The sequence below is a fragment of the Mustela nigripes genome, chromosome 9 (assembly GCF_022355385.1).
Source record: "Mustela nigripes isolate SB6536 chromosome 9, MUSNIG.SB6536, whole genome shotgun sequence".
NCBI classification, from domain to species: Eukaryota; Metazoa; Chordata; class Mammalia; order Carnivora; family Mustelidae; genus Mustela; species Mustela nigripes.
In genome coordinates this window covers 60,989,895-61,010,716 of record NC_081565.1, presented here as the reverse complement: position 1 = coordinate 61,010,716, position 20,822 = coordinate 60,989,895, and the positions used below count along the sequence as shown (strand labels likewise).

Here is a 20,822-nt window from a genome sequence, read left to right as displayed (position 1 = left end):
CTTTCAATAGTGAAAGTTTGACTTCTTCCTTGCCAATTTGAGTGTGTTTTACTTACTTACTTTTGTTGTCTGATTGGTATGACCAGAACTTCCAATGCTATGTTGAACAAAGGGCTAAAACTGGACATCCTTGTCTTGTTCCTGATGTTCAGGAATAGGCTTTTCATTTTTCCCCATTGAGAATGATGTTAGTTGTGGTTTTTTCATAGATGGCCTTTATTATGTTGAGGTATGTTCCTTCTAAACCTACTTTGTTGAGGGTTTTTAACATGAACGGATGTTATACTTTGTCAAATGCTTTTTCAGTGTTTGTTGAAATGATCATATGGTTCTTACTCTTTCTCTTATTGATGTGATGTATCACACTGATTGATCTGTGAATATTGAATCATGCTTGCAACCTGGGAATAAATCCCACTTAGTTGTGGTGAATGGTTTTTAAATGTATTGTTGGATCCTGTTTGCTAGTGTTTTGTTGGGGACTTTTGCATCCATGTTCATCAGAGATATGGGCCTACAGTACTCTTTTTTTCTGGTGTCTTTATCTAGTTTGGTATCAGGGTAATGCTGGCCTCATAGAATGAATTTGGAAGTTTTCCTTCCTCTTCTATTTTTGGAATAGTTTGGGAAGAATAGATATTGACTATTAAATTAATAGATATTAGTTTTCTTTTTATTATGTTCAGTTTTATTATGTTCAGTTAGTCGACTTATAGTACATCATTAGTTTTTGATATAGTGTTCAGTGATTCATTAGTTCGATATAACACCCAGTGCTCATCAGAACATTTGCCCTCCTTACCCATCTTAACTGTTTTTTAAATATTTGGTAGAATTTGGCTGTGAAGCCACTGGTCCTAGACTTTTGTTATTGGGAGTTTTTTAACTACTGATTCAATTTCTTTGCTGGTAATCAGTCTGTTCAAATTTTCTATTTCTTCCTGTTTCAGTGTTGGTAGTTTATATGTTTTTAGGAATTTATCCATTTCTTCTAAGTTGTCCAATTTGTGGGCATATAGTTTTTCATAATATTCTCTTATAATTGTTTGTATTTCTGTGGTGTTGGTTGTTATTTCTCTGCTCTCATCTGTGATTTTCTTTATTTGGGTCCCCTCTCTTTTTTTCTTGATAAGTCAGGCTAGAGGTTTGTCAGTTTTATTATAATTTTTTTAACGAACCGGTTCCTGGTTTCATTGATCTGTTCTACTATATTTTTAGTTTCTATATAATTTACTTCCACTCTAATTTTTATTATTTCCTTCCTTCTGCTGGTTTTAGGTTTTTTTAATTCTTTTTCTAGGTCCTTTAGGTATAAGGTTAAGTGTTTTATTTGAGATTTTTTCTTACTTCTTGAGGTAGGCCTGTAATTGCTATAAATCCCCCTTAGAACTGCTTTTGTTGCATCCTGAATGTTTTGGACTGTTATGTTTTCATATTAATTTGTTTCCATGTACTGTCTTATTTCTCTTTTTGTTACCTGGTTACCTTAATTTCTATGTATATTTGGTCTTTCCAGACTTTTTATTGTGGTTGATTTCTATTTTTATAGCATTGTGATCAGAAAAGATGTGTGGTATGACTTCAGTCTTTTTTAATTTATTGAGGTTTGTTTGTTATGGCAGTAACATTTTCAACAGGTTACTTCAGTATATTTATCCAAGGTAGTATGTCTTTTCCCCATTCTCCCATTATAGTAGTGGTTGTTAGGGAGCTGGACATCCTTCACTGGAGACCACCTAAGCCATTGCTTACATTTCCTTATTCAGGACAAAGTTCTTGAGAACATGGTGTCTAGAGCTGTGTTATAACCTGCTTCTACGAATTCTATATAAGAGCTTATGTAAATTTAAGGAACTACTTTGTGTTATGCTCCTGCTTTTCTTAACTGTATTTTATTCACTATAGAGTAACAGGAACATTTTTGTGAGTTTAGATTGCCTTCATGACTCACCAAGAAAAAAGAAAATGAAGTTCTATTGACATAGAATTTGTTTCCTACTATGGCTAACAAAACTTGCAGACCTTAATGAAGGAACTGACTTGTTTTCTTTTTGTGTAAATCACAAAATTGATTTTAATCACAAATTGATTAAAGAAAGCAGTTTACAAAATTCTTTCCTGGCTATGAGAACAGAGTCTGCACTAGTTTTGTTAGGGCTGTATTTGTTCAGCAGTAACTCTGTGGTACTAATATTTTTGACGAATGTTATATAGTCAAGTGTGGGTTAATGATTCTCAACCTTTTTGTTCTCAGGAACCCCATGTCCTTAAATGTTTTGATGACCCTAAAGAGGTTTCATTTGATCTTTTCATGTCCTTTCACTTTTTCTTTTTCCCTTCCCTTTCTATGGGTTCACCTTATCAATACTTATTGACTGGAATTTAGAATAGGGAACATTTAAAAAGTATTAATTCATTTAAAAGAAGCAATAATAAATTCATAAATAGTTATAATTTTCATAAAAAATAACAATATCCCCAATCATAAAAATCAGAGAGGAGTGGCATTGTTTCACATTTTTTCCCCAAAGGTGTTTAATATTAGATTTAATGAAAATAATTGGATTCTTGGGCACCTGGGTGGCTCAGTGGGTTAAGCCACTGCCTTCGGCTCAGGTCATGATCTCAGGGTCCTGGGATCAAGTCCCGCGTCAGGCTCTCTGCTCAGCAGGGAGCCTGCTTCCCTTTCTCTCTCTGCCTGCCTCTCTGTCTACTTGTGATCTCTCTCTGTCAAATAAATAAATAAAATTAAAAAAAAAAAAGAAAATAATTGGATTCTTGTATCTGTTTCTACATTCAGTGTGCTGCATTATGTTCTGGTTGAAGTATGTGAAGAAAGTCCAGCTTCACATAGATATGTGCTTGGAAGGGGTAAAATATTTTAATTATCTTTTCAGATAATTATAGGTATTTTCCTTTGACATTACACCAAAGTCGGCATGTGTTAGTTTTTTAAAGATTAGTTGCAATGTGGAATCTGAAATCACATCAATGAACTCTTTGTACTCTAGTAAGCTCAAGATTCGCTGGTCTGTTTTGCACTTTGAGCAACCCTTCTACACATGCATGATTTTGGAACATTATGCATTTGTAAATATACCCAAATTGTATAGGTCTCTTTATATAATATTTAAAAATTATATTTGATATTATCACCATCAGTCCCATCAGAAACAGCTTTAAGTATGGGGAAGCTGTCAAGGTTACAATAGTAAAAAATATTTTCCAGAATTCTAAATTAACTATAAGCTCGATTTGCCACTGTCAATAAATACTCTGAATTTTTTTTTTATTAAAATGACAGGCTTTCTCTGTTCACTTTCATGAAAATTTCTGCCAGACCCAAGTCTGACTTACTATAGTTTGTCTGTTAATTATTCTTTCAAGTAAAGATGATGTTTCTGTGAAAGAGACAGCTTTTTCAACTTGCAGTTCAACTAATTGCACATGTACTTTTTCCCAAGACAACTATTGAACTTTATTGTGCAGCAGAAGTACTTCATGCATATATCCCATGTTTGTCACAGATTTAATAAAATTGTTGCCAGGGTGACATAGGCAAATAATGTCTTCATGTTATAATGAAGGTATTTTTGACTATACAGACTTTGTGAAATTGTGCTGTATGTCTCTGGGAGACATACCTTAAGGTCTATACCTTACTTTGAGATCCGCTGGTACACTATTAGCTCTTCTTTCATTCTTGTTGGGAATACAGTAACTGCTGGTAGTGTTTTCACACATTTCCCAAAGTTTGATGCACTCATACCAAAGGATTTTTCATTTGCCTCACTCTTTCCTGAATCTACAGCAAACTGGCATTCAGGATGAGACTTAGAACTGTGCACAATCTTCTGATTGTTTGTATGCTGATATAAAAAGGATAGAATTTTAGTAATAAAAACATTCATTAAATGCCTATAGTGTTCATGTCTTTTTATGTTTGATAATATCTCTCCTTGCCCTTCTCTTTTATGAGGATGTTGTGAGAACTAATTTGATATATATGTATAAATATACATATATATCAAATATATACAAATATATATCAAAACATATATGTATATATACATACATATCAGATATACATATATACAAATAATATATATTCATTCATTCATTCATTCATTCATTCATTTATGGGAAGAGAAACGGTGGGTAGGGGCAGAGAGAATCTTAAGCAGGCTCTGTGTCCAGCCTGGAGCCTGATGCGGGACTGGACCTCACAAGCCTAAGATTATGATCTGAGCTGAAAGCAAGAGTTGGATGCTTAACTGACTGAGCCACCCAGGCACCCTGAACTAATTTGATGTTTAAAATATGTAAGAATCTATTTCTATTACATGGCATGTTTTAAAATACATCATGTTGTGAGATAATCATGTACTAATGAAAGTACAGTGACGCATTTAGAGGTTCATTAGTCAACTCTAGTTGAAGAAGGGAGGAGGAGAGGAAATTCCTGCGCATAGTGATGCCGAATGTCAAAACATTTAAAAGCTGCAATAGAAAAAATATTTTCCTCTTCTGTATATTGGAAGTGGAAGTTTGTTTGTTTGTTTTATGTAAGTAGATGAAGGTTTATTAAAATGCTACCAGGAATAGGAATATTTGCTAAAGGGACAGTTTTCATTTGAAGTAGTGAGTTGATGAACGTTTTTAGATATCCCAGAGGGACTCCCTCTCCCCCCAACATTCTTGGTTCCCTACAGAATTGAGATTTATAGTTAAATGAATGTTATAAATCTAGAAAAACAATAGCCATATTAGTCTATCCTTGAACATGCCAGGGGTCAATTTGGTAAGCAAGAGTTCTTGGAGATGGAGGGGGTGATGAAGAAGTTTCAGGAAGAAAGAATATTTACTTTCAAGAATGTGCCAGTGTTTTTGATTTTTAAAGCTAAATTAAAATGTGAATAATCATCATATGCTTGTGATTAAATGCACTCTCTTCTGCCTCATAAAGTATTGCAGCATTTAATTGATAAAAAGAGCAAATGAAAACAAGATGACTGGATGGATTTTACACGGTAATATATATATAGTTGTATGCCACTTTAGACTTTACAAAGAAGTCTGGCACTTTAGATTTAAAAAAAAAGAAGTTTTACATTTAGTATTTCATTTTAATATTAAAACAAACAAAAAAAGCCCTCTGAAGTAAGTGAGAAGGGAATTCTCACTATGTGAGAATCTGTTTTACCCAAAGCCATAGGCCTTCTGAATCAAAGGGTTTGAATTTAAAGCTAGGTCTCTGGACTAACAGTTCCCTGTACTTGGCGCTGTACAGTGTTGCTGTCATGGTACTTTTAATTGATGGGATTACACAGTAGAGTGTTCACTATATATTCTGGCGCAGAGATTGTCCAAATAAGATAAATACTCGTTGGGTCAGAGTACAACCTCATCTTTGGGGAAGGACATCTGGAGAGCAAGATTCTCTCCCTGGTCTGTTGAGAAAGTTTGAGAAAAGCTGAATTTGAATCAGGCTATTCTAGGTCAAGGTTTGGCATGGCTTGCCCACACCCTCCTGTCTGGCTTCCGTGTTAGAAATTGCCCTCCTTTACTTTTTTGTTGTTAGGGCTTTCGGAACTAAATAGTATTTCCTGTATTCCTAAAAATGTTTTGAGAACTACCCACATTAACTTATGACCAGCCAAAGTGTTCATCTATCTTGTATGTTTCAACCTTTTATAATAAAGCAAGTGATATGATAAATCTGTTTTGTGTCAGGAAGAGGCAGTAGCTGTTCAAACCTAAAGGATTTCTTTTTGTTTAGATCCCATTTTTAGTATGTATGTGGGAGAGGTGAGTTAAGGACTTAATGGTATTTCAAATTCCCGGTCAGCTCTTCAACTCCTGTCTTTCATTTGTCAAATCTAAGTCTTCATAGGTAGCCCTTTATTCTGTATTGTATGGGGACTGAGGGGGAAGCAGTGTGTGTTTGTTTAGTGGCAGATTACTTCCTTGCAAATATAGGCTAAGATTCTTACCTTTTGTTTTTAAACACTGCCTGGCTGAGTACGAAGCATTTTCCATTATTGATAATAGTAATAATAATAATACCACCACTGCCAACATGGAAGCAAGAACATTCCCTTTCACTCAGTTGGCATTTGATGTCTTTTGAGTTCTTTTCAGTTTCATTTAGCTCTTCTTATTTTTCCATCTCAACAAATCTGCTTTGACTTTTTAAAAATCGGTAAGTCAACAAGGTAAGGGCTGGAGCACACTGATTCACAGAAACACCTGTGCCTTCGGACTTGAGGACATTGCTCCACAGTGTTTATTTGTTAGACTATGACAGCTAGTGGTGAGGAGTTTTAGAATGTGTCACAGCTGTAGATGTTAAGTACTAGATGTAGCTGTGATTGCTGTCACCTGTTCTGATATACTGTCCGCTACTATAGGCATTAAGAATTTTTTTCCTCTTAATCTGTTATGTCTTTCTGTATTTTTCTGTCCTTCTATAAAATTTTGTAAAATAATATTTTTGTGGAGTAGATCTCTGCCTCTTGCATGTTAATAGATATACATGTTTAAGAGATTTGACCCTCTGGGAGTATTATCTTAACAAATAAGATTTGAATAAGAATTATTTTTCATATTCATGTAATGGCAGTGTATTGCTTGGCACATGATAGCTACTCTGTAAATGTTATTTGTCATGAATTCTTGAACCCAAAAGTTAATTAAATGAAGTTCAATTAATACATTTTTATTAAGCCATATACAGTATTAGGTGAGGAAACTAAAAATATTGGTAAGGCAGTTATTGGGCCAGCAAATTCCTCTGCTAACTGGAAGGAAATTTTATAGATATGAGCTATTTTACCATAGGAGATGTTAGTAGTAGCAGTAGGAATACAGAAGTAGTGAAATTGAAGGAGGGAGTTATTCCTGGCAGGGATGGGGAGGGTTTCAAATGGAGGCTCATTGTCTGGCCATCAGATCTGACCTGGCTCTTGAAGATGAAGAGGATAAAAAGGACATTCATTTTGTTCTGCTTCTCTCAGAATGTATTTGAAAGATAAAATAGGTTTCCTGTCTGACATTAATATCAGTGATACTTTGGAATGTTTGCTTCTTTTATAACCAGGGTTGTTTTTCTCTGGGTCCCATGCTCACATTTTATGTGCCTTGTTTTGCAAGAATTGCCTGAGGTTCCATCAGTTGAGGAGGAAGTGGAAGAAACAGAGTCTTGGGCGAAGCCTTTGGTCCACCTTTGGCAGACAAAGTCCCCAAACTTTGTGGCTGAACAGGAGTATAATGCAGCCATGGCCAAAATGGAGCCACACTGTGCCATCTGTGCTCTCCTCATGCCCTACTACAAGGTAATAACAGTGGCGGGGTCACTGCCAGGTTTCTTTACTGCTGCGCTTTCTGTATGGCTGTAGAAACACAGGTGGGTCATTGTAAGGTATGTGTGTACATGGAATGGGAGACATCAGTACTTATGTAGCTACATGGCCGTTATAGAATAGCAAACAGAATTTTTGAGTGTTACTAGAAAGCCACTTCTCTGGTGGTGGGTGCTTTATCATTTTAAAATAAGTGATTCGTTTGTCAGTCTTGGTTCATTTCAGTCAAGGAGCAGTTCCAACCTTTTTCAGAAAGAAACACAGAACTTAAAGCTTAACAGTAGTAGAAGTTTTACAAAGAGGGAACTTGGCCTTAGTCTGTTTTGTGTTTGAAAATATCGCTCTCAATAATTGTCAACTCTGTGCCCACATTTAAAATGTTTCTCTATCTTCCCACGTGGAACATGTGTAAGATATAGCAGGACTCAATACAAACTGGATTGTTCAGTTCACCCTCATCAGCTAGCTGTGCATAGTATTGTCATCGGTGTTATTCCATATATGTCATCCTGATGGCATTTTAGCTTACTGAAGGCCACATTTTCTAACACAAACTCAGACAAAGTGATCTTCAGGAATCTAGTATGGGTGGAACTTTATGACCTACTTTAAGATATAATATTTTTATAAAGCGTATTGATGTGAGCATTGTATCCTGAGTTATAGTCTCAATAATGGAATCAGAAGTATTTTAAGATTGCTTCTCTTTTAGAGTTCATGTAAAGTAAATGCTTTTTTGTTCAGGTATTTCAGGGCATGAAATTGGGTGATATGCCACATGTTCAGCTTTGAAAATAGAGGAAGTAAACTTAACTCACTTGTCTTTGATGGGCCTTTGTGACTGAGAAACTATTTTCTGTTTAGTCATTGAATGTCTGTGTTTTCTTGGAAAAATTTAACTTTTTATTGACTCTTATTTGTATATCATATTTTGCCTGTGTATTTCCCCAATAATTAAAAAAATTCTCACTAAACTTATAAGATATAGGGAAACTTTTTAATATAAGATCTTTGGAGATAATATAGTTCATTAATTAGAGTTTCAATTAAGTTAAATGTTTCTCATATATTTTGGTAAGGGATGACAATTTTATTTTGCACATTATATTTTCTTATTTAGTGACATTTGCCAGATCTTTCTGTCTTGAGGTTTTGAAACTTTGTGGTGAGGCAAAGCCTTCAAAAATTCTCTAAAAACTGTTGCAAAGATTAAAACTGAGGTCTTTGAAAATACTCCTTCAAGTGTAACCAGGTAAAATTTTCAGTAAATGAAACCAAGTCTGCTAACTTAGTGTAAATAAAGAAATAAAAATTCCTCAGAAAAATTGATGCTTTACCTGAATTATTTATGTAAGAATGTAGTTTTAGCAGGTTATCAACTTTTTCGTACAAGCAGATATACAGAATGTCCTCCTGTTTTTACAGCTTAGCTTCTGGATGGGAGCCTGAAGAGGAACATTGATAAAAAGCTAATAGTTATATCAAGGAAAACAACAGGAAGAACAGAAGCTGGAAGTTAGTGAATGGAACAGCTATTAGTGGCTTTGAGTGACCAGAACAAATGATGAACTTTTTTGCATGTTTTTCACTCATGTGGGAATATTGTGTTTTTCAGCCAGATAGCAGCAATGAAGAAAATGATTCTAGATGGGAGACAAAATTAGATGAAGTGGTTACTCCAGGAGGAAAGTCTAAGCCCCTCATTCCAGAGATGTGTTTTATTTATAGTGAAGAAAGTATAGAATATTCTCCGCCTAATGCCTTTCTGGAAGAGGATGGAACAAGTCTTCTGATTTCCTGTGCAAAGTGCTGTGTACGGGTTCATGCAAGTAAATGCATCTCTCATTCATCAATCACTGGCTTTTCAGTGCTTCACATAGTCTTTGTTTCTCACCCTTTTGTCCCCTGCCAAATCTATTGCATTGAACTATTGGCATTCTTAATGGTTAGATCATTCTTTCTCACATTTCTTCTGATAAAAGTATGAGTAAGTATAATAATCCCCTTTTCTACAGTTTTGTACAGTATCAGTGGAGAGCAGTTTTGTTTTGTTTGTTGTACAGATGTGGGGACATTTTGAGGCTCCTTTTGCACATTTGGATTTTACTTATTTTAAGAGATAGTTTGTAAAAACTTAATTTTAACCTCTGATATTAATTCATGATTATTTTTCTTTGTACTTTTCAAAGAGACAGGACAGTTTTTTCAGTGATTTGGGTAATTATTGTTAAATTTAATTATAGAGTTTAATTTTTATTCTTTGGGAGGGTAAGGAAATCTGTGTTGCCTTCCAAGGGGAGAACAGTCATTACATTTGTTTTTCCCTGGAACCGAGATGGTCCTGAGATGGTCCATACCTGCCATAATTTGGTAATTTCAAATCATGGGATACATGGCAAATACATAATTTTTTATTTGCCTGCCATGTAAATCCTTTAAAATGTGAAAAGGGAGCTATTTTTTACTGCAAGTCTATTTTAAAGCATTTTAGTATTCCAGATCTTGCCAAATCATATATCATGCTAACATAGTTATGTATGGTCTCTGTAGCATGGATGGTTATAATAGAGGCATTACCTTCTATATTTACCCCAGAGAAACACCAGTCTAACATTAGGGTTGAAATAGTCTTGGTGTCTATCATTTATTGACTGATTAGATACCATCAGCTTCCCCAAGAGATTTAACATAATGTATTTGAAATATAGCAACCTTCTTTACTTATATCAATCTGTAACACACACACACACACACACACACACATACACACATTCACCCTCACATTTTTCTAAGTTTATAACAGTCAATGCATCATTTCACAGGAAAACTGGGATTTAATTTTGATTCCTGAATGTACAAGCTATACAATTTAACTGTAGTATTTCATAAACATGTGCTTGAACTAAACATTTTATAGTCTTGGCTAACTATGATAGGCTTTTCTTTGGTAATTATATTTCTGTTATTTTCTCTTTCATTTAAATGTTATAGAAATTTGATATTAAAAATTACTTCTTTAAATCTTTCAAAGCCCTTTGAAAGGCAGTCAGAGTAACACATGTTTATTGGTACTGTATAATTCCTGCTTATATTTGGATCATCAGCTATTGCCTTACACAGTTATTTTGAGTCAGGCATGTATTGAATAGACAAATAGAACTGAAGATACCTCTTCATCACTAACTGAATTGTGCATCCTCTGTCCTGTCACTGAGATTAAAGCTAATTAAGCATAATTTTTGAAATGTAATTTTAAATTATATTAATTTGTAAAATATGTCAAAGTTTATTATATTATTCTAAAGCTTCCCTAAATTTTCTTTAATGAATTGCAGCTTATTTTGAAATACATTTTGTATGAGTAAAGGACAAGGCCCAATAAATTAGAAATTTAATTATTTTGCCCATTCAAGAATTATCAGATAATTATTGTGAGTATTAGTAATGATTGAGACCCATATTCTCATGTTTCCTGAGACTGATATCCTTTTATAAGGCATGAGAACCAAAAGTATCTCTGAAGACAGCCTTACTTCTGTTTTGTTTTAAGCAGTGAGAATCAGAAATGCTATTATGGCACTGGGTGTGGTGTATAAACAATGAACTTTGGAACACTGGAAAAAAAAAATAAAATATTTAAAAAATGCTATTATGGTGGGCAGTTGTTCTGATTTTATTTATTCAGTGCTAAAATGTATAATACTACCAAAATGCAAAAGACCTAATTCATGGATCCATACTATTATTTTATAGGTTGCTATGGTATCCCTTCTCACGAGATCTGTAATGGATGGCTATGTGCCCGTTGCAAAAGAAATGCATGGACAGCAGTAAGTGGCCTATTTTAATATATTTTAATCCCTCTGCTTACTCTCTCCACTGTGAACACATTTAATCTAGCAGTAAAGTAAGGCTGTATGCATGGTTTTGTGTGCACTTACTTCTATACTTAATATTTTTCTGATCTTCTCTTTTCAAATCATCCTATCTAATGGCTCTATTCATCATAGAAATATTAAATAAATATCTAAGTGTCACTCCTCTACTCAGGAGCCTACAGAGACTGCCAGTTTATCAGAGCAAGTCTAAAATATTCCTTCATTTTCCCTCCTAGGTCTATTTTGCAGTTTTTGAAAATAAATATTCTAAGTCACACTCAAGGTGAGGATCCTCCCTGACCCCTGACAAAACCAGGCTCAAACATAACTTTTCCACTGGTACGAGGTCTTTCCCCACTGATTCATTCATACATTCATACTTCAAGAACTTTTGGAATCTTGCCAGGCATTACTGTAAACTTGGGACAGATTCTTTCAACAACAAGTGATACCCTGCTTAGGGAACACAGATTCCTCCTCATCTACCTTGTTTTTCCTAATGAACCCTGTTAAAACTTTAGCTACATCCAAGTATTAAGTTATAGTAACTCACCATGTCACCTATTTTTCCATTTAAATTTTGTGCTACTTTGATAGTTCTTAAAAATTCTCTTTCAAGAAGCATGAGATCATTTTTGAAAGTTAGGACCTGTTAGATCTTAACATTGTATCCCTCACTCTTAATCTCAGAGCAGGTGATTTCAGTTGTAATAGTAGCATTTACTTTGTTTCTCAATGCTCTCTAATGACAAAGAATTAAATTTCTTTGCAACCAGAGTTAAAATCCTGAGGGACAATAAAGGGAAAATGCCTTGCATGATAAAAATTTATGTCATGATACAAATGTTTAGCTCTCAGTGTTGAAAGAGACATATGGTGACTGTAAATTAAAGATGTCTGAGAATGTCCTTTTTTTTTTAAAGATTTATTTTTTTTTAATTTTTCAAATTCATTTTTTATTTATTTTCAGCATAACAGTATTCATTATTTTTTGCACCACACCCAGTGCTCCATGCAATCCGTGCCCTCTCTAATACCCACCGCCTGGTTCCCCAACCTCCCACCCCCTCGCCCCTTCAAAACCCTCAGATTGTTTTTCAGAGTCCATAGTCTCTCATGGTTCACCTCCCCTTCTAATTTCCCCCAACTCCCTTCTCCTCTCTAACTCTCCATGTCCTTTTGAATGATTTTTTTGCTGGCATTCACTTTAGGAACTAAGGGAAAAATGAGGGAAAGTATGGACATTCTTTATAGCCCAAATAATCTGATCTGTTTGGTGTTAGAGGTAATATCTCCAATCTAAGAATTCTTTCATTGTCCCAGAAAATTCTTTCATGTCCCAGAAAACATTTTTGTATTTCCTTCAATGTGATTATTATATTAACAAAAATTATATAAATACAGAGTATCTTAAAATCAGCCTGGAAGTCTTGAAGTAATAAGTATATTCAGTTCTTATTTACCATGCAGGTCTTATATTGTTGTATGAGCCAAAAATAAAGCTTTGTAGAATCAGTCTAGATAGTGATGTCCTCTCATTCATGCTGAAGTATAGGTTTCAAGATTAGAGATATTTTAATCCGTTCACCAAAGCATGAAGAATACTTCATTCCATCTACAATTACTGCTTGACTTCTGTGTTTACACACTGAGCACTCCTGTTACCTAAGGTACCATTGTCCTTTGCGTGGCAGAGCCAGGACCAGGCCAAGGCTGTCCACCCTGATTCTAATGCTGCTTGTGATAGCTTACGCTCTTCTCCTTTAGCATGTCTTAAGAAGTAAATACTAGATTAGTAATCCTTTAGAACTGATTTAAAGCTCCTATTAGTCTTAATCCCTCCCACCCTCAGGAAATACCTTTTGTGTTTTATTATTGATACCATGTAAATCTCTTAAAGTTTGCAAAAGAAATGAAAACTCTTGAATACAGTTTTACAGTGATTTTTTTAGACCCACGTAATACCTTATTTCTAAATTGAAATGATCTGAATTCATAGTGCACCAATTATTTTTTCAAATTATCCATTTGAGTGGACTTTGTCTATGAAGCTCAGATCCTATATTTTTTCTCCTGAGAGATCAGTGAGTTGCAATTTTAGCATTGCAGAGAAGTAAGTGATAATATCAATGTTTTGTTTTAATTCTCTTATTCAGTGTGGATGTGAGTGCTACAATTTTAATTCTTAGTAGACAAGTATGATTCCTTGGATTTTATGGCTAGAATGATTGATTTTTTTAAAAAAAATTATTTATTTATTTGACAGAGAGAGAGAGAGAGAGAGACAGCAAGAGAGGGAACACAAGCAGGGGGAGTGGGAGAGGGAGAAGCAGGTTTCCCACTGAGCAGGGAACGTGATGCAGGGTTCCATCCCAGGACATTGGGGTCATGACCTGAGCCGAAGGCAATGCTTAATGATTGGATGATTGCATTTTAAAAGTATCCTTAGACTTCTTCAGGAATCAATCTCACATTGTCAGTTTTTAGATTCTAGAGAAGTCTTGGAACTCCTTTCAGTGGAGGCTCCAAAGGAGCTAATGGAAATCTAACAGTGCAAGGGAGGTCAGGTAACATTTGATTGCTAGTTTGTACATCACTAATTCTAATTCCTAATTATTTCCTGGGATTTTCTTTTTAAATGTATTTGTAAATAAGACTTATTATTCATTGTGAATGCAAAATATACCGATAGCATATTTTGCTTGGGATATATATTAATATAACAGATGTGACTGTTCTAGCTAATTCTGTTTCATTTTATGGTGAGTACTTTGCACACCTGGAGGGTAAGAAGAGGGTAGCATGAAATACCTTATATTTATCTTTTTAAGGTATATGTGAGACTTGAGTGTGGTGGTTCTCTTCTTTAAAGATCCATTTTAGTGGGAGGAGTCAAGGGCAGAGGAGTAGCAGGCTGAGACTACTTCTGCTAGCAGGAGATCAGCTAGATAGCTTATCTAAAGATTGCAAACACCTGCAAATCCATCGGCAGATCGAAGAGAAGAAGAACAGTAATTCTAGAAACAGAAAAACAACCACTTTCTGAAAGGTAGGACTGGCGGAGAAGTGAATCCAAAGCGACGGGAAGATAGACCCTGGGGGGAGGGGCCAGCTCCCGGCAAGTGGCGGAGCAACGGAGCACAAAATCAGGACTTTTAAAAGTCTGTTCTGCTGAGGGACATCGCTCCAGAGGCTAAATCGGGGCAAAGCCCAAGTGGGGGCAGCGTGGCCTCAGGACCTGCAGGGTCACAGAAGGATCGGGGGTGTCCGAGTGTCACAGAGCTTGCGGGAATTAGAAAGAGAAAGCCGGCTACAGAGACAGAGCCGAAAGTAAGATCACAGCTCGGGGTTACCTTGAACCAGCCGCAGTCTTGGTGAGCTCGGAGCGCGGCAGGAGGTCAGGCAGACGGGAGTTACTGGGCGCTATTCTCTGAGGACGCACTGAGGATTGGGGCCCCGGGCCCTCGGCTGTCGGCTCCTCCGGGCTGGAGAGCAGGAGGCCGCCATTTGTATTCCCATCCTCCAGAAATCTACGGAAAGGAAAGCTCTCAGGGAACAAAAGCTCCTGAAAGCAAACCCGAGCGGATTACTCAGCCCGGCCCCTGGTAAGGGTGGTGCAATTCCGCCTGGGGCAAAGACACTTGAGAATCCCTACAACAGGACCCTCCCTTAGAAGATCAACAAGAAATCCACCCAAAACCAAGTTCACCTACCAAGGAGTGCAGTTTCAACCAAGGAGAGCGGTTTCAATACCAAGGAGAGCAGCAGAATTCCAGAGGAGGAGAAAGTAAAGCACGGAACTCATGGCTTTCTCCCTGTGATTTTTTAATCTTGCAGTTAATTTAATTTTTTTTTTTCATATTTTTTTCTTCTTCTAATAAAATTTTTTTAACTTTTACCCTTATCTTTTTTAACGTTTTTAACTAGTTTACCTAATATATATATTTTTTCTTTTTTATACTTTTCTTTATTCATTTTCTTTTTTTGTTTTTTTTTCTTTCTTTTTTTTTTGAACCTCTTTTTATCCCCTTTCTCCCCCCTCATGATTTGGGATCTCTTCTGATTTGGTTAAAGCATATTTTCCTGGGGTTGTTGCCACCCTTTTAGTATTTTACTTGCTCCTTCATATACTCTTATCTGGACAAAATGACAAGGCAGAAAAATTCACCACAAAAAAAAGAACAAGAGGCAGTACTGAAGGCTAGGGACCTAATCAATACAGACATAGGTAATATGTCAGATCTAGAGTTCAGAATGACAATTCTCAAGGTTCTAGCCGGGCTTGAAAAAGGCATGGAAGATATTAGAGAAACCCTCTCGAGAGATATAAAATCCCTTTCTGGAGAAATAAAAGAACTAAAATCTAACCAAGTTGAAATCAAAAAAGCTATTAATGAGGTGCAATCAAAAGTGGAGGCTCTCACTGCTAGGATAAATGCGGCAGAAGAAAGAATTAGCGATATAGAAGACCAAATGACAGAGAATAAAGAAGCTGAGCAAAAGAGGGACAAACAGCTACTCGACCACGAGGGAAAAATTCGAGAGATAAGTGACACCATAGACGAAACAACATTAGAATAATTGGGATTCCAGAAGAAGAAGAAAGAGAGAGGGGAGCAGAAGGTATACTGGAGAGAATTATTGGGGAGAATTTCCCCAATATGGCAAAGGGAACGAGCATCAAAATTCAGGACGTTCAGAGAACGCCCCTCAAAATCAATAAGAATAGGCCCACACCCCGTCACCTAATAGTAAAATTTACAAGTCTCAGTGACAAAGAGAAAATCCTGAAAGCAGCCCGGGAAAAGAAGTCTGTAACATACAATGGTAAAAATATTAGATTGGCAGCTGACTTGTCCACAGAGACCTGGCAGGCCAGAAAGAGCTGGCATGATATTTTCAGAGCACTAAACGAGAAAAACATGCAGCCAAGAATACTATATCCGGCTAGGCTATCATTGAAAATAGAAGGAGAGATTAAAAGCTTCCAGGACAAACAAAAACTGGAAGAATTTGCAAACACCAAACAAGCTCTACAGGAAATCTTGAAAGGGGTCCTCTAAGCAAAGAGAGAGCCTATAGGTGGTCGATCAGAAAGGAACAGAGACCATATACAGTAACAGTCACCTTACAGGCAATACAATGGCGCTAAATTCAGATCTCTCAATAGTTACCCTGAATGTTAATGGGCTAAATGCCCCAATCAAAAGATACAGGGTATCAGAATGGATAAGAAAAACAAAACCCATCTATATGTTGCCTCCAAGAAACTCATTTTAAGCCCGAAGACACCTCCAGATTTAAAGTGAGGGGGTGGAAAAGAATTTACCAAGCTAATGGACATCAGAAGAAAGCAGGAGTGGCAATCCTTAGATCAGATCAATTAGATTTTAAGCCAAAGACTATCATAAGAGATGAGGAAGGACACTATATCATACTCAAAGGGTCTGTCCAACAAGAAGATCTAACAATTTTAAATATCTATGCCACCAACGTCAGAGCAGCCAACTACATAAACCAATTAATAACAAAATCAAAGAAACACATCAACAATAATACAATAATAGTAGGGGCCTTTAACACTCCCCTCACAGAAATGGACAGATAATCCAAGCAGAAGATCAGCAAGGAAATAAAGGCATTAAATGACACACTGGACCAGATGGACATCACAGATATATTCAGAACATTTCATCCCAAAGCAACAGAATACACATTCTTCTATACTGCACATGGAACATTTTCCAGAATAGATCATATCCTCAGTCTTAAATCAGGACTCAGCCAGTATCAAAAGATTGGGATCATTCCCTGCATATTTTCAGACCACAATGCTCTGAAGCTAGAACTCAACCACAAGAGGAAGTTCGGAAAGAACCCAAATACACGGAGACTAAACAGCATCCTTCTAAAGAATGAATGGGTCAACCAGGAAATTAAAGAATTGAAAAACATCATGGAAACAAATAATAATGAAAACACAACAGTTCAAAATCTGTGGGACACAACAAAGGCAGTCCTGAGAGGAAAATATATAGCGGTACAAGCCTTTCTCAAGAAACAAGAAAGGTCTCAGGTACACAACCTAACCCTACACCTAAAAGAGCTGGAGAAAGAACAAGAAAGAAACCCTAAGCCCAGCAGGAGAAGAGAAATCATAAAGATCAGAGCAGAAATCAATGAAATAGAAACCAAAAAAACAATAGAGCAAATCAACGAAACTAGGAGCTGGTTCTTTGAAAGAATTAATAAAATTGATAAACCCCTGGCCAGACTTATCAAAAAGAAAAGAGAAAGGACACCAAAAAATAAAATCATGAATGAAAGAGGAGAGATCACAACTAACACCAAAGAAATACAAACTACTTATAAGAACATACGATGAACAACTCTCTACGGCAACAAATTTGACAATCTGGAAGAAATGGATGCATTCCTAGAAACATATAAACTACCACAACTGAACCAGGAAGAAATAGAAAGCCTGAACAGACCCATAACCAGTAAGGAGATTGAAACAGTCATTAAACATCTCCAAACAAACGAAAGCCCAGGGCCTGTCGGCTTCCCGGGGGAATTCTACCAAACATTTAAAGAAGAACTAATTCCTATTCTCCTGAAACTATTCCAAAAAATAGAAATGGAAGGAAAACTTCCAAACTCATTTTATGAGGCCAGCATCACCTTGATCCCCAAACCAGACAAGGATCCCATCAAAAAAGAGAGCTATAGACCAATATCCCTGATGAACACAGATGCGAAAATTCTCACCAAAATACTAGCCAATAGGATTCAACAGTACGTTAAAAGGATTATTCACCACGACCAAGTGGGATTTATTCTAGGCCTGCAAGGTTGGTTCAACATCCGCAAATCTGTCAATGTGATACAACACATCAATAAAAGAAAGAACAAGAACCATATGATACTCTCAATAGATGCTGAAAAAGCATTTGACAAAGTACAGCATCCCTTCCTGATCAAAACGCTTCAAAGTGTAGGGATAGAGGGCACAAACCTCAATATCATCAAAGCCATCTATGAAAAACCCACCGCAAATATCATCCTCAATGGAGAAAAACTGAAAGCTTTTCCGCTAAGGTCAGGGACACGGCAGGGATGTCCATTATCACCACTGCTATTCAACATAGTACTAGAAGTCCTAGCCTCAGCAATCAGACAACAAAAGGAAATTAAAGGCATCCAAATCGGCAAAGAAGAAGTCAAATTATCACTCTTCGCAGATGATATGATACTCTATATGTGGAAAACCCAAAAGACTCCACTCCAAAACTGCTAGAACTTGTACAGGAATTCAGTAAAGTGTCAGGATATAAAATCAATGCACAGAAATCAGTTGCATTTCTCTACACCAAAACAAGACTGAAGAAAGAGAAATTAAGGAGTCAATCCCATTTACAATTGCACCCAAAGCCATAAGATACCTAGGAATAAACCTAACCAAAGAGGCACAGAATCTATACTGAGAAAACTATAAAGTACTCATGAAAGAAATTGAGGAAGACACAAAGAAATGGAAAAATGTTCCATGCTCCTGGATTGGAAGAATAAATATTGTGAAAATGTCTATGCTACCTAAAGCAATCTACACATTTAATGCAATTCCTATCAAAGTACCATCCATCTTTTTCAAAGAAATGGAACAAATAATTCTAAAATTTATATGGAACCAGAAAAGACCTCGAATAGCCAAAGGGATATTGAAAAAGAAAGCCAAAGTTGGTGGCATCACAATTCCGGACTTCAAGCTCTATTACAAAGCTGTCATCATCAAGACAGCATGGTACTGGCACAAAAACAGACACATTGATCAATGGATCAATGAAACAGAATAGAGAGCCCAGAAATAGACCCTCAACTCTATGGTCTTTGACAAAGCAGGAAAGAATGTCCAATGGAAAAAAGACAGCCTCTTCAATAAATGCTGTTGGGAAAATTGGACAGCCACATGCAGAAAAATGAAATTGGACCATTTCCTTACACCACACACGAAAACAGACTCAAAATGGATGAAGGACCTCAATGTGCGAAAGGAATCCATCAAAATCCTTGAGGAGAACACAGGCAGCAACCTCTTCGACCTCAGCTGCAGCAACATCTTCCTAGGATCATCGCCAAAGGCAAGGGAAGCAAGGGCAAAAATGAACTATTGGGATTTCATCAAGATCAAAAGCTTCTGCACAGCAAAGGAAACAGTTAACAAAATCAAAAGACAACTGACAGAATGGGAGAATATATTTGCAAAGGACATATCATATAAAGGAGTAGTGTCCAAAATCTATAAAGAACTTAGCAAACTCAACAGTCAACGAACAAATAATCCAATCAAGAAATGGGCAGAGGACATGAACAGACATTTCTGCAAAGAAGACATCCAGATGGCCAACAGACACATGAAAAAGTGCTCCATATCACTCGGCATCAGGGAAATACAAATCAAAACCACCTCACACCAGTCAGAATGGCTAAAATCAACAAGTCAGGAAATGACAGATGCTGGTGAGGATGTGGAGAAAGGGGAACCCTCGTCCACTGTTGATGGGAATGCAAGCTGGTGCAACCACTCTGGAAAGCAGCATGGAGATTCCTCAAAATGTTGAAAATAGAACTGCCCTATGACCCAGCAATTGCACTACTGGGTATTTACCCTAAGGATACAAACGTAGTGATCCGAAGGGGCACGTGCACCCGAATGTTTATAGCAGCAATGTCCACAGTAGCCAAACTATGGAAAGAACCTAGATGTCCTTCTACAGATGAATGGATCAAGAGGATGTGGTATATATATACAATGGAATACTATGCAGCCATCAAAAGAAATGAAATCTTGCCATTTGCGAGAACATGGATGGAACTAGAGCATATCATGCCTAGTGAAATAAGTCTAGCGGAGAAAGACAACTATCATATGATCTCCCTGATATGAGGAAGTGGTGATGCAACATGGGGGCTTAAGTGGGTAGGAGAAGAATCAATGAAACAAGATGGGATTGGGAGGGAGACAAACCATAAGTGACTCTTAATCTCAGAAAACAAACTGAGGGTTTTTGGGAGGAGGGGGCTTGTGGAAAGGGAGTGGGGTTATGGACATTGGGGGGGGTGTGCTTTGGTGAGTGCTGTGGGGTGTGTGGACCTGGCGATTCACGGACCCGTATCCCTGGGGATAAAAATATATGTTTATAAAAAATAAAAAATTAAAAAAGAAAGATCTATTTTAAAGACTTCCATTGATGGATGAATGGGTAAAGAAAATGAGGTGTGTATTTATATGTATATGAAGATACACACTGGAATTTCATATTCAGCTCTAAAAAAGAAGGAAATCCTGCCATTTGCAACAACATAAATGACCTTGAGAGCACTATTGTAAGTGAAATAAGTCAGGGAAAGACAATACTGTATACTCTATTTTATATGTGTAATCTTAAAAGAACACACTGAACTCATGGGAGCAGAAAATTAATTGTTGATTGTTGGGAGCCGGTCAAGGGGGAAATAGGTAAAGATGGTTAAGGGTACAGACTTCCAGTTTTAAAATGAATACATTTTGGGAATCTAATAT

The 20,822-nt window shown here is 36.5% G+C and overlaps 1 protein-coding gene across 8 annotated transcripts in view; it reads left to right on the top strand.

Annotated features, from left to right (window-relative positions):
- The window catches only part of KDM4C (lysine demethylase 4C), a 497,442-nt gene that overhangs the window by 320,405 nt on the left and 156,215 nt on the right, over positions 1–20,822 (top strand). For 7 of the 8 annotated variants that reach the window (XM_059411675.1, XM_059411674.1, XM_059411670.1 and 4 more), the window contains 3 exons: positions 7,153–7,334; positions 8,977–9,190; positions 11,115–11,191. In XM_059411675.1, coding sequence (XP_059267658.1) covers positions 7,153–7,334; positions 8,977–9,190; positions 11,115–11,191 — 473 coding nt within the window. Of the gene's footprint in view, positions 1–7,152; positions 7,335–8,786; positions 8,947–8,976; positions 9,191–11,114; positions 11,192–20,822 lie in introns of those variants that run through there. The other variant, XM_059411676.1, reaches the window with a different exon arrangement.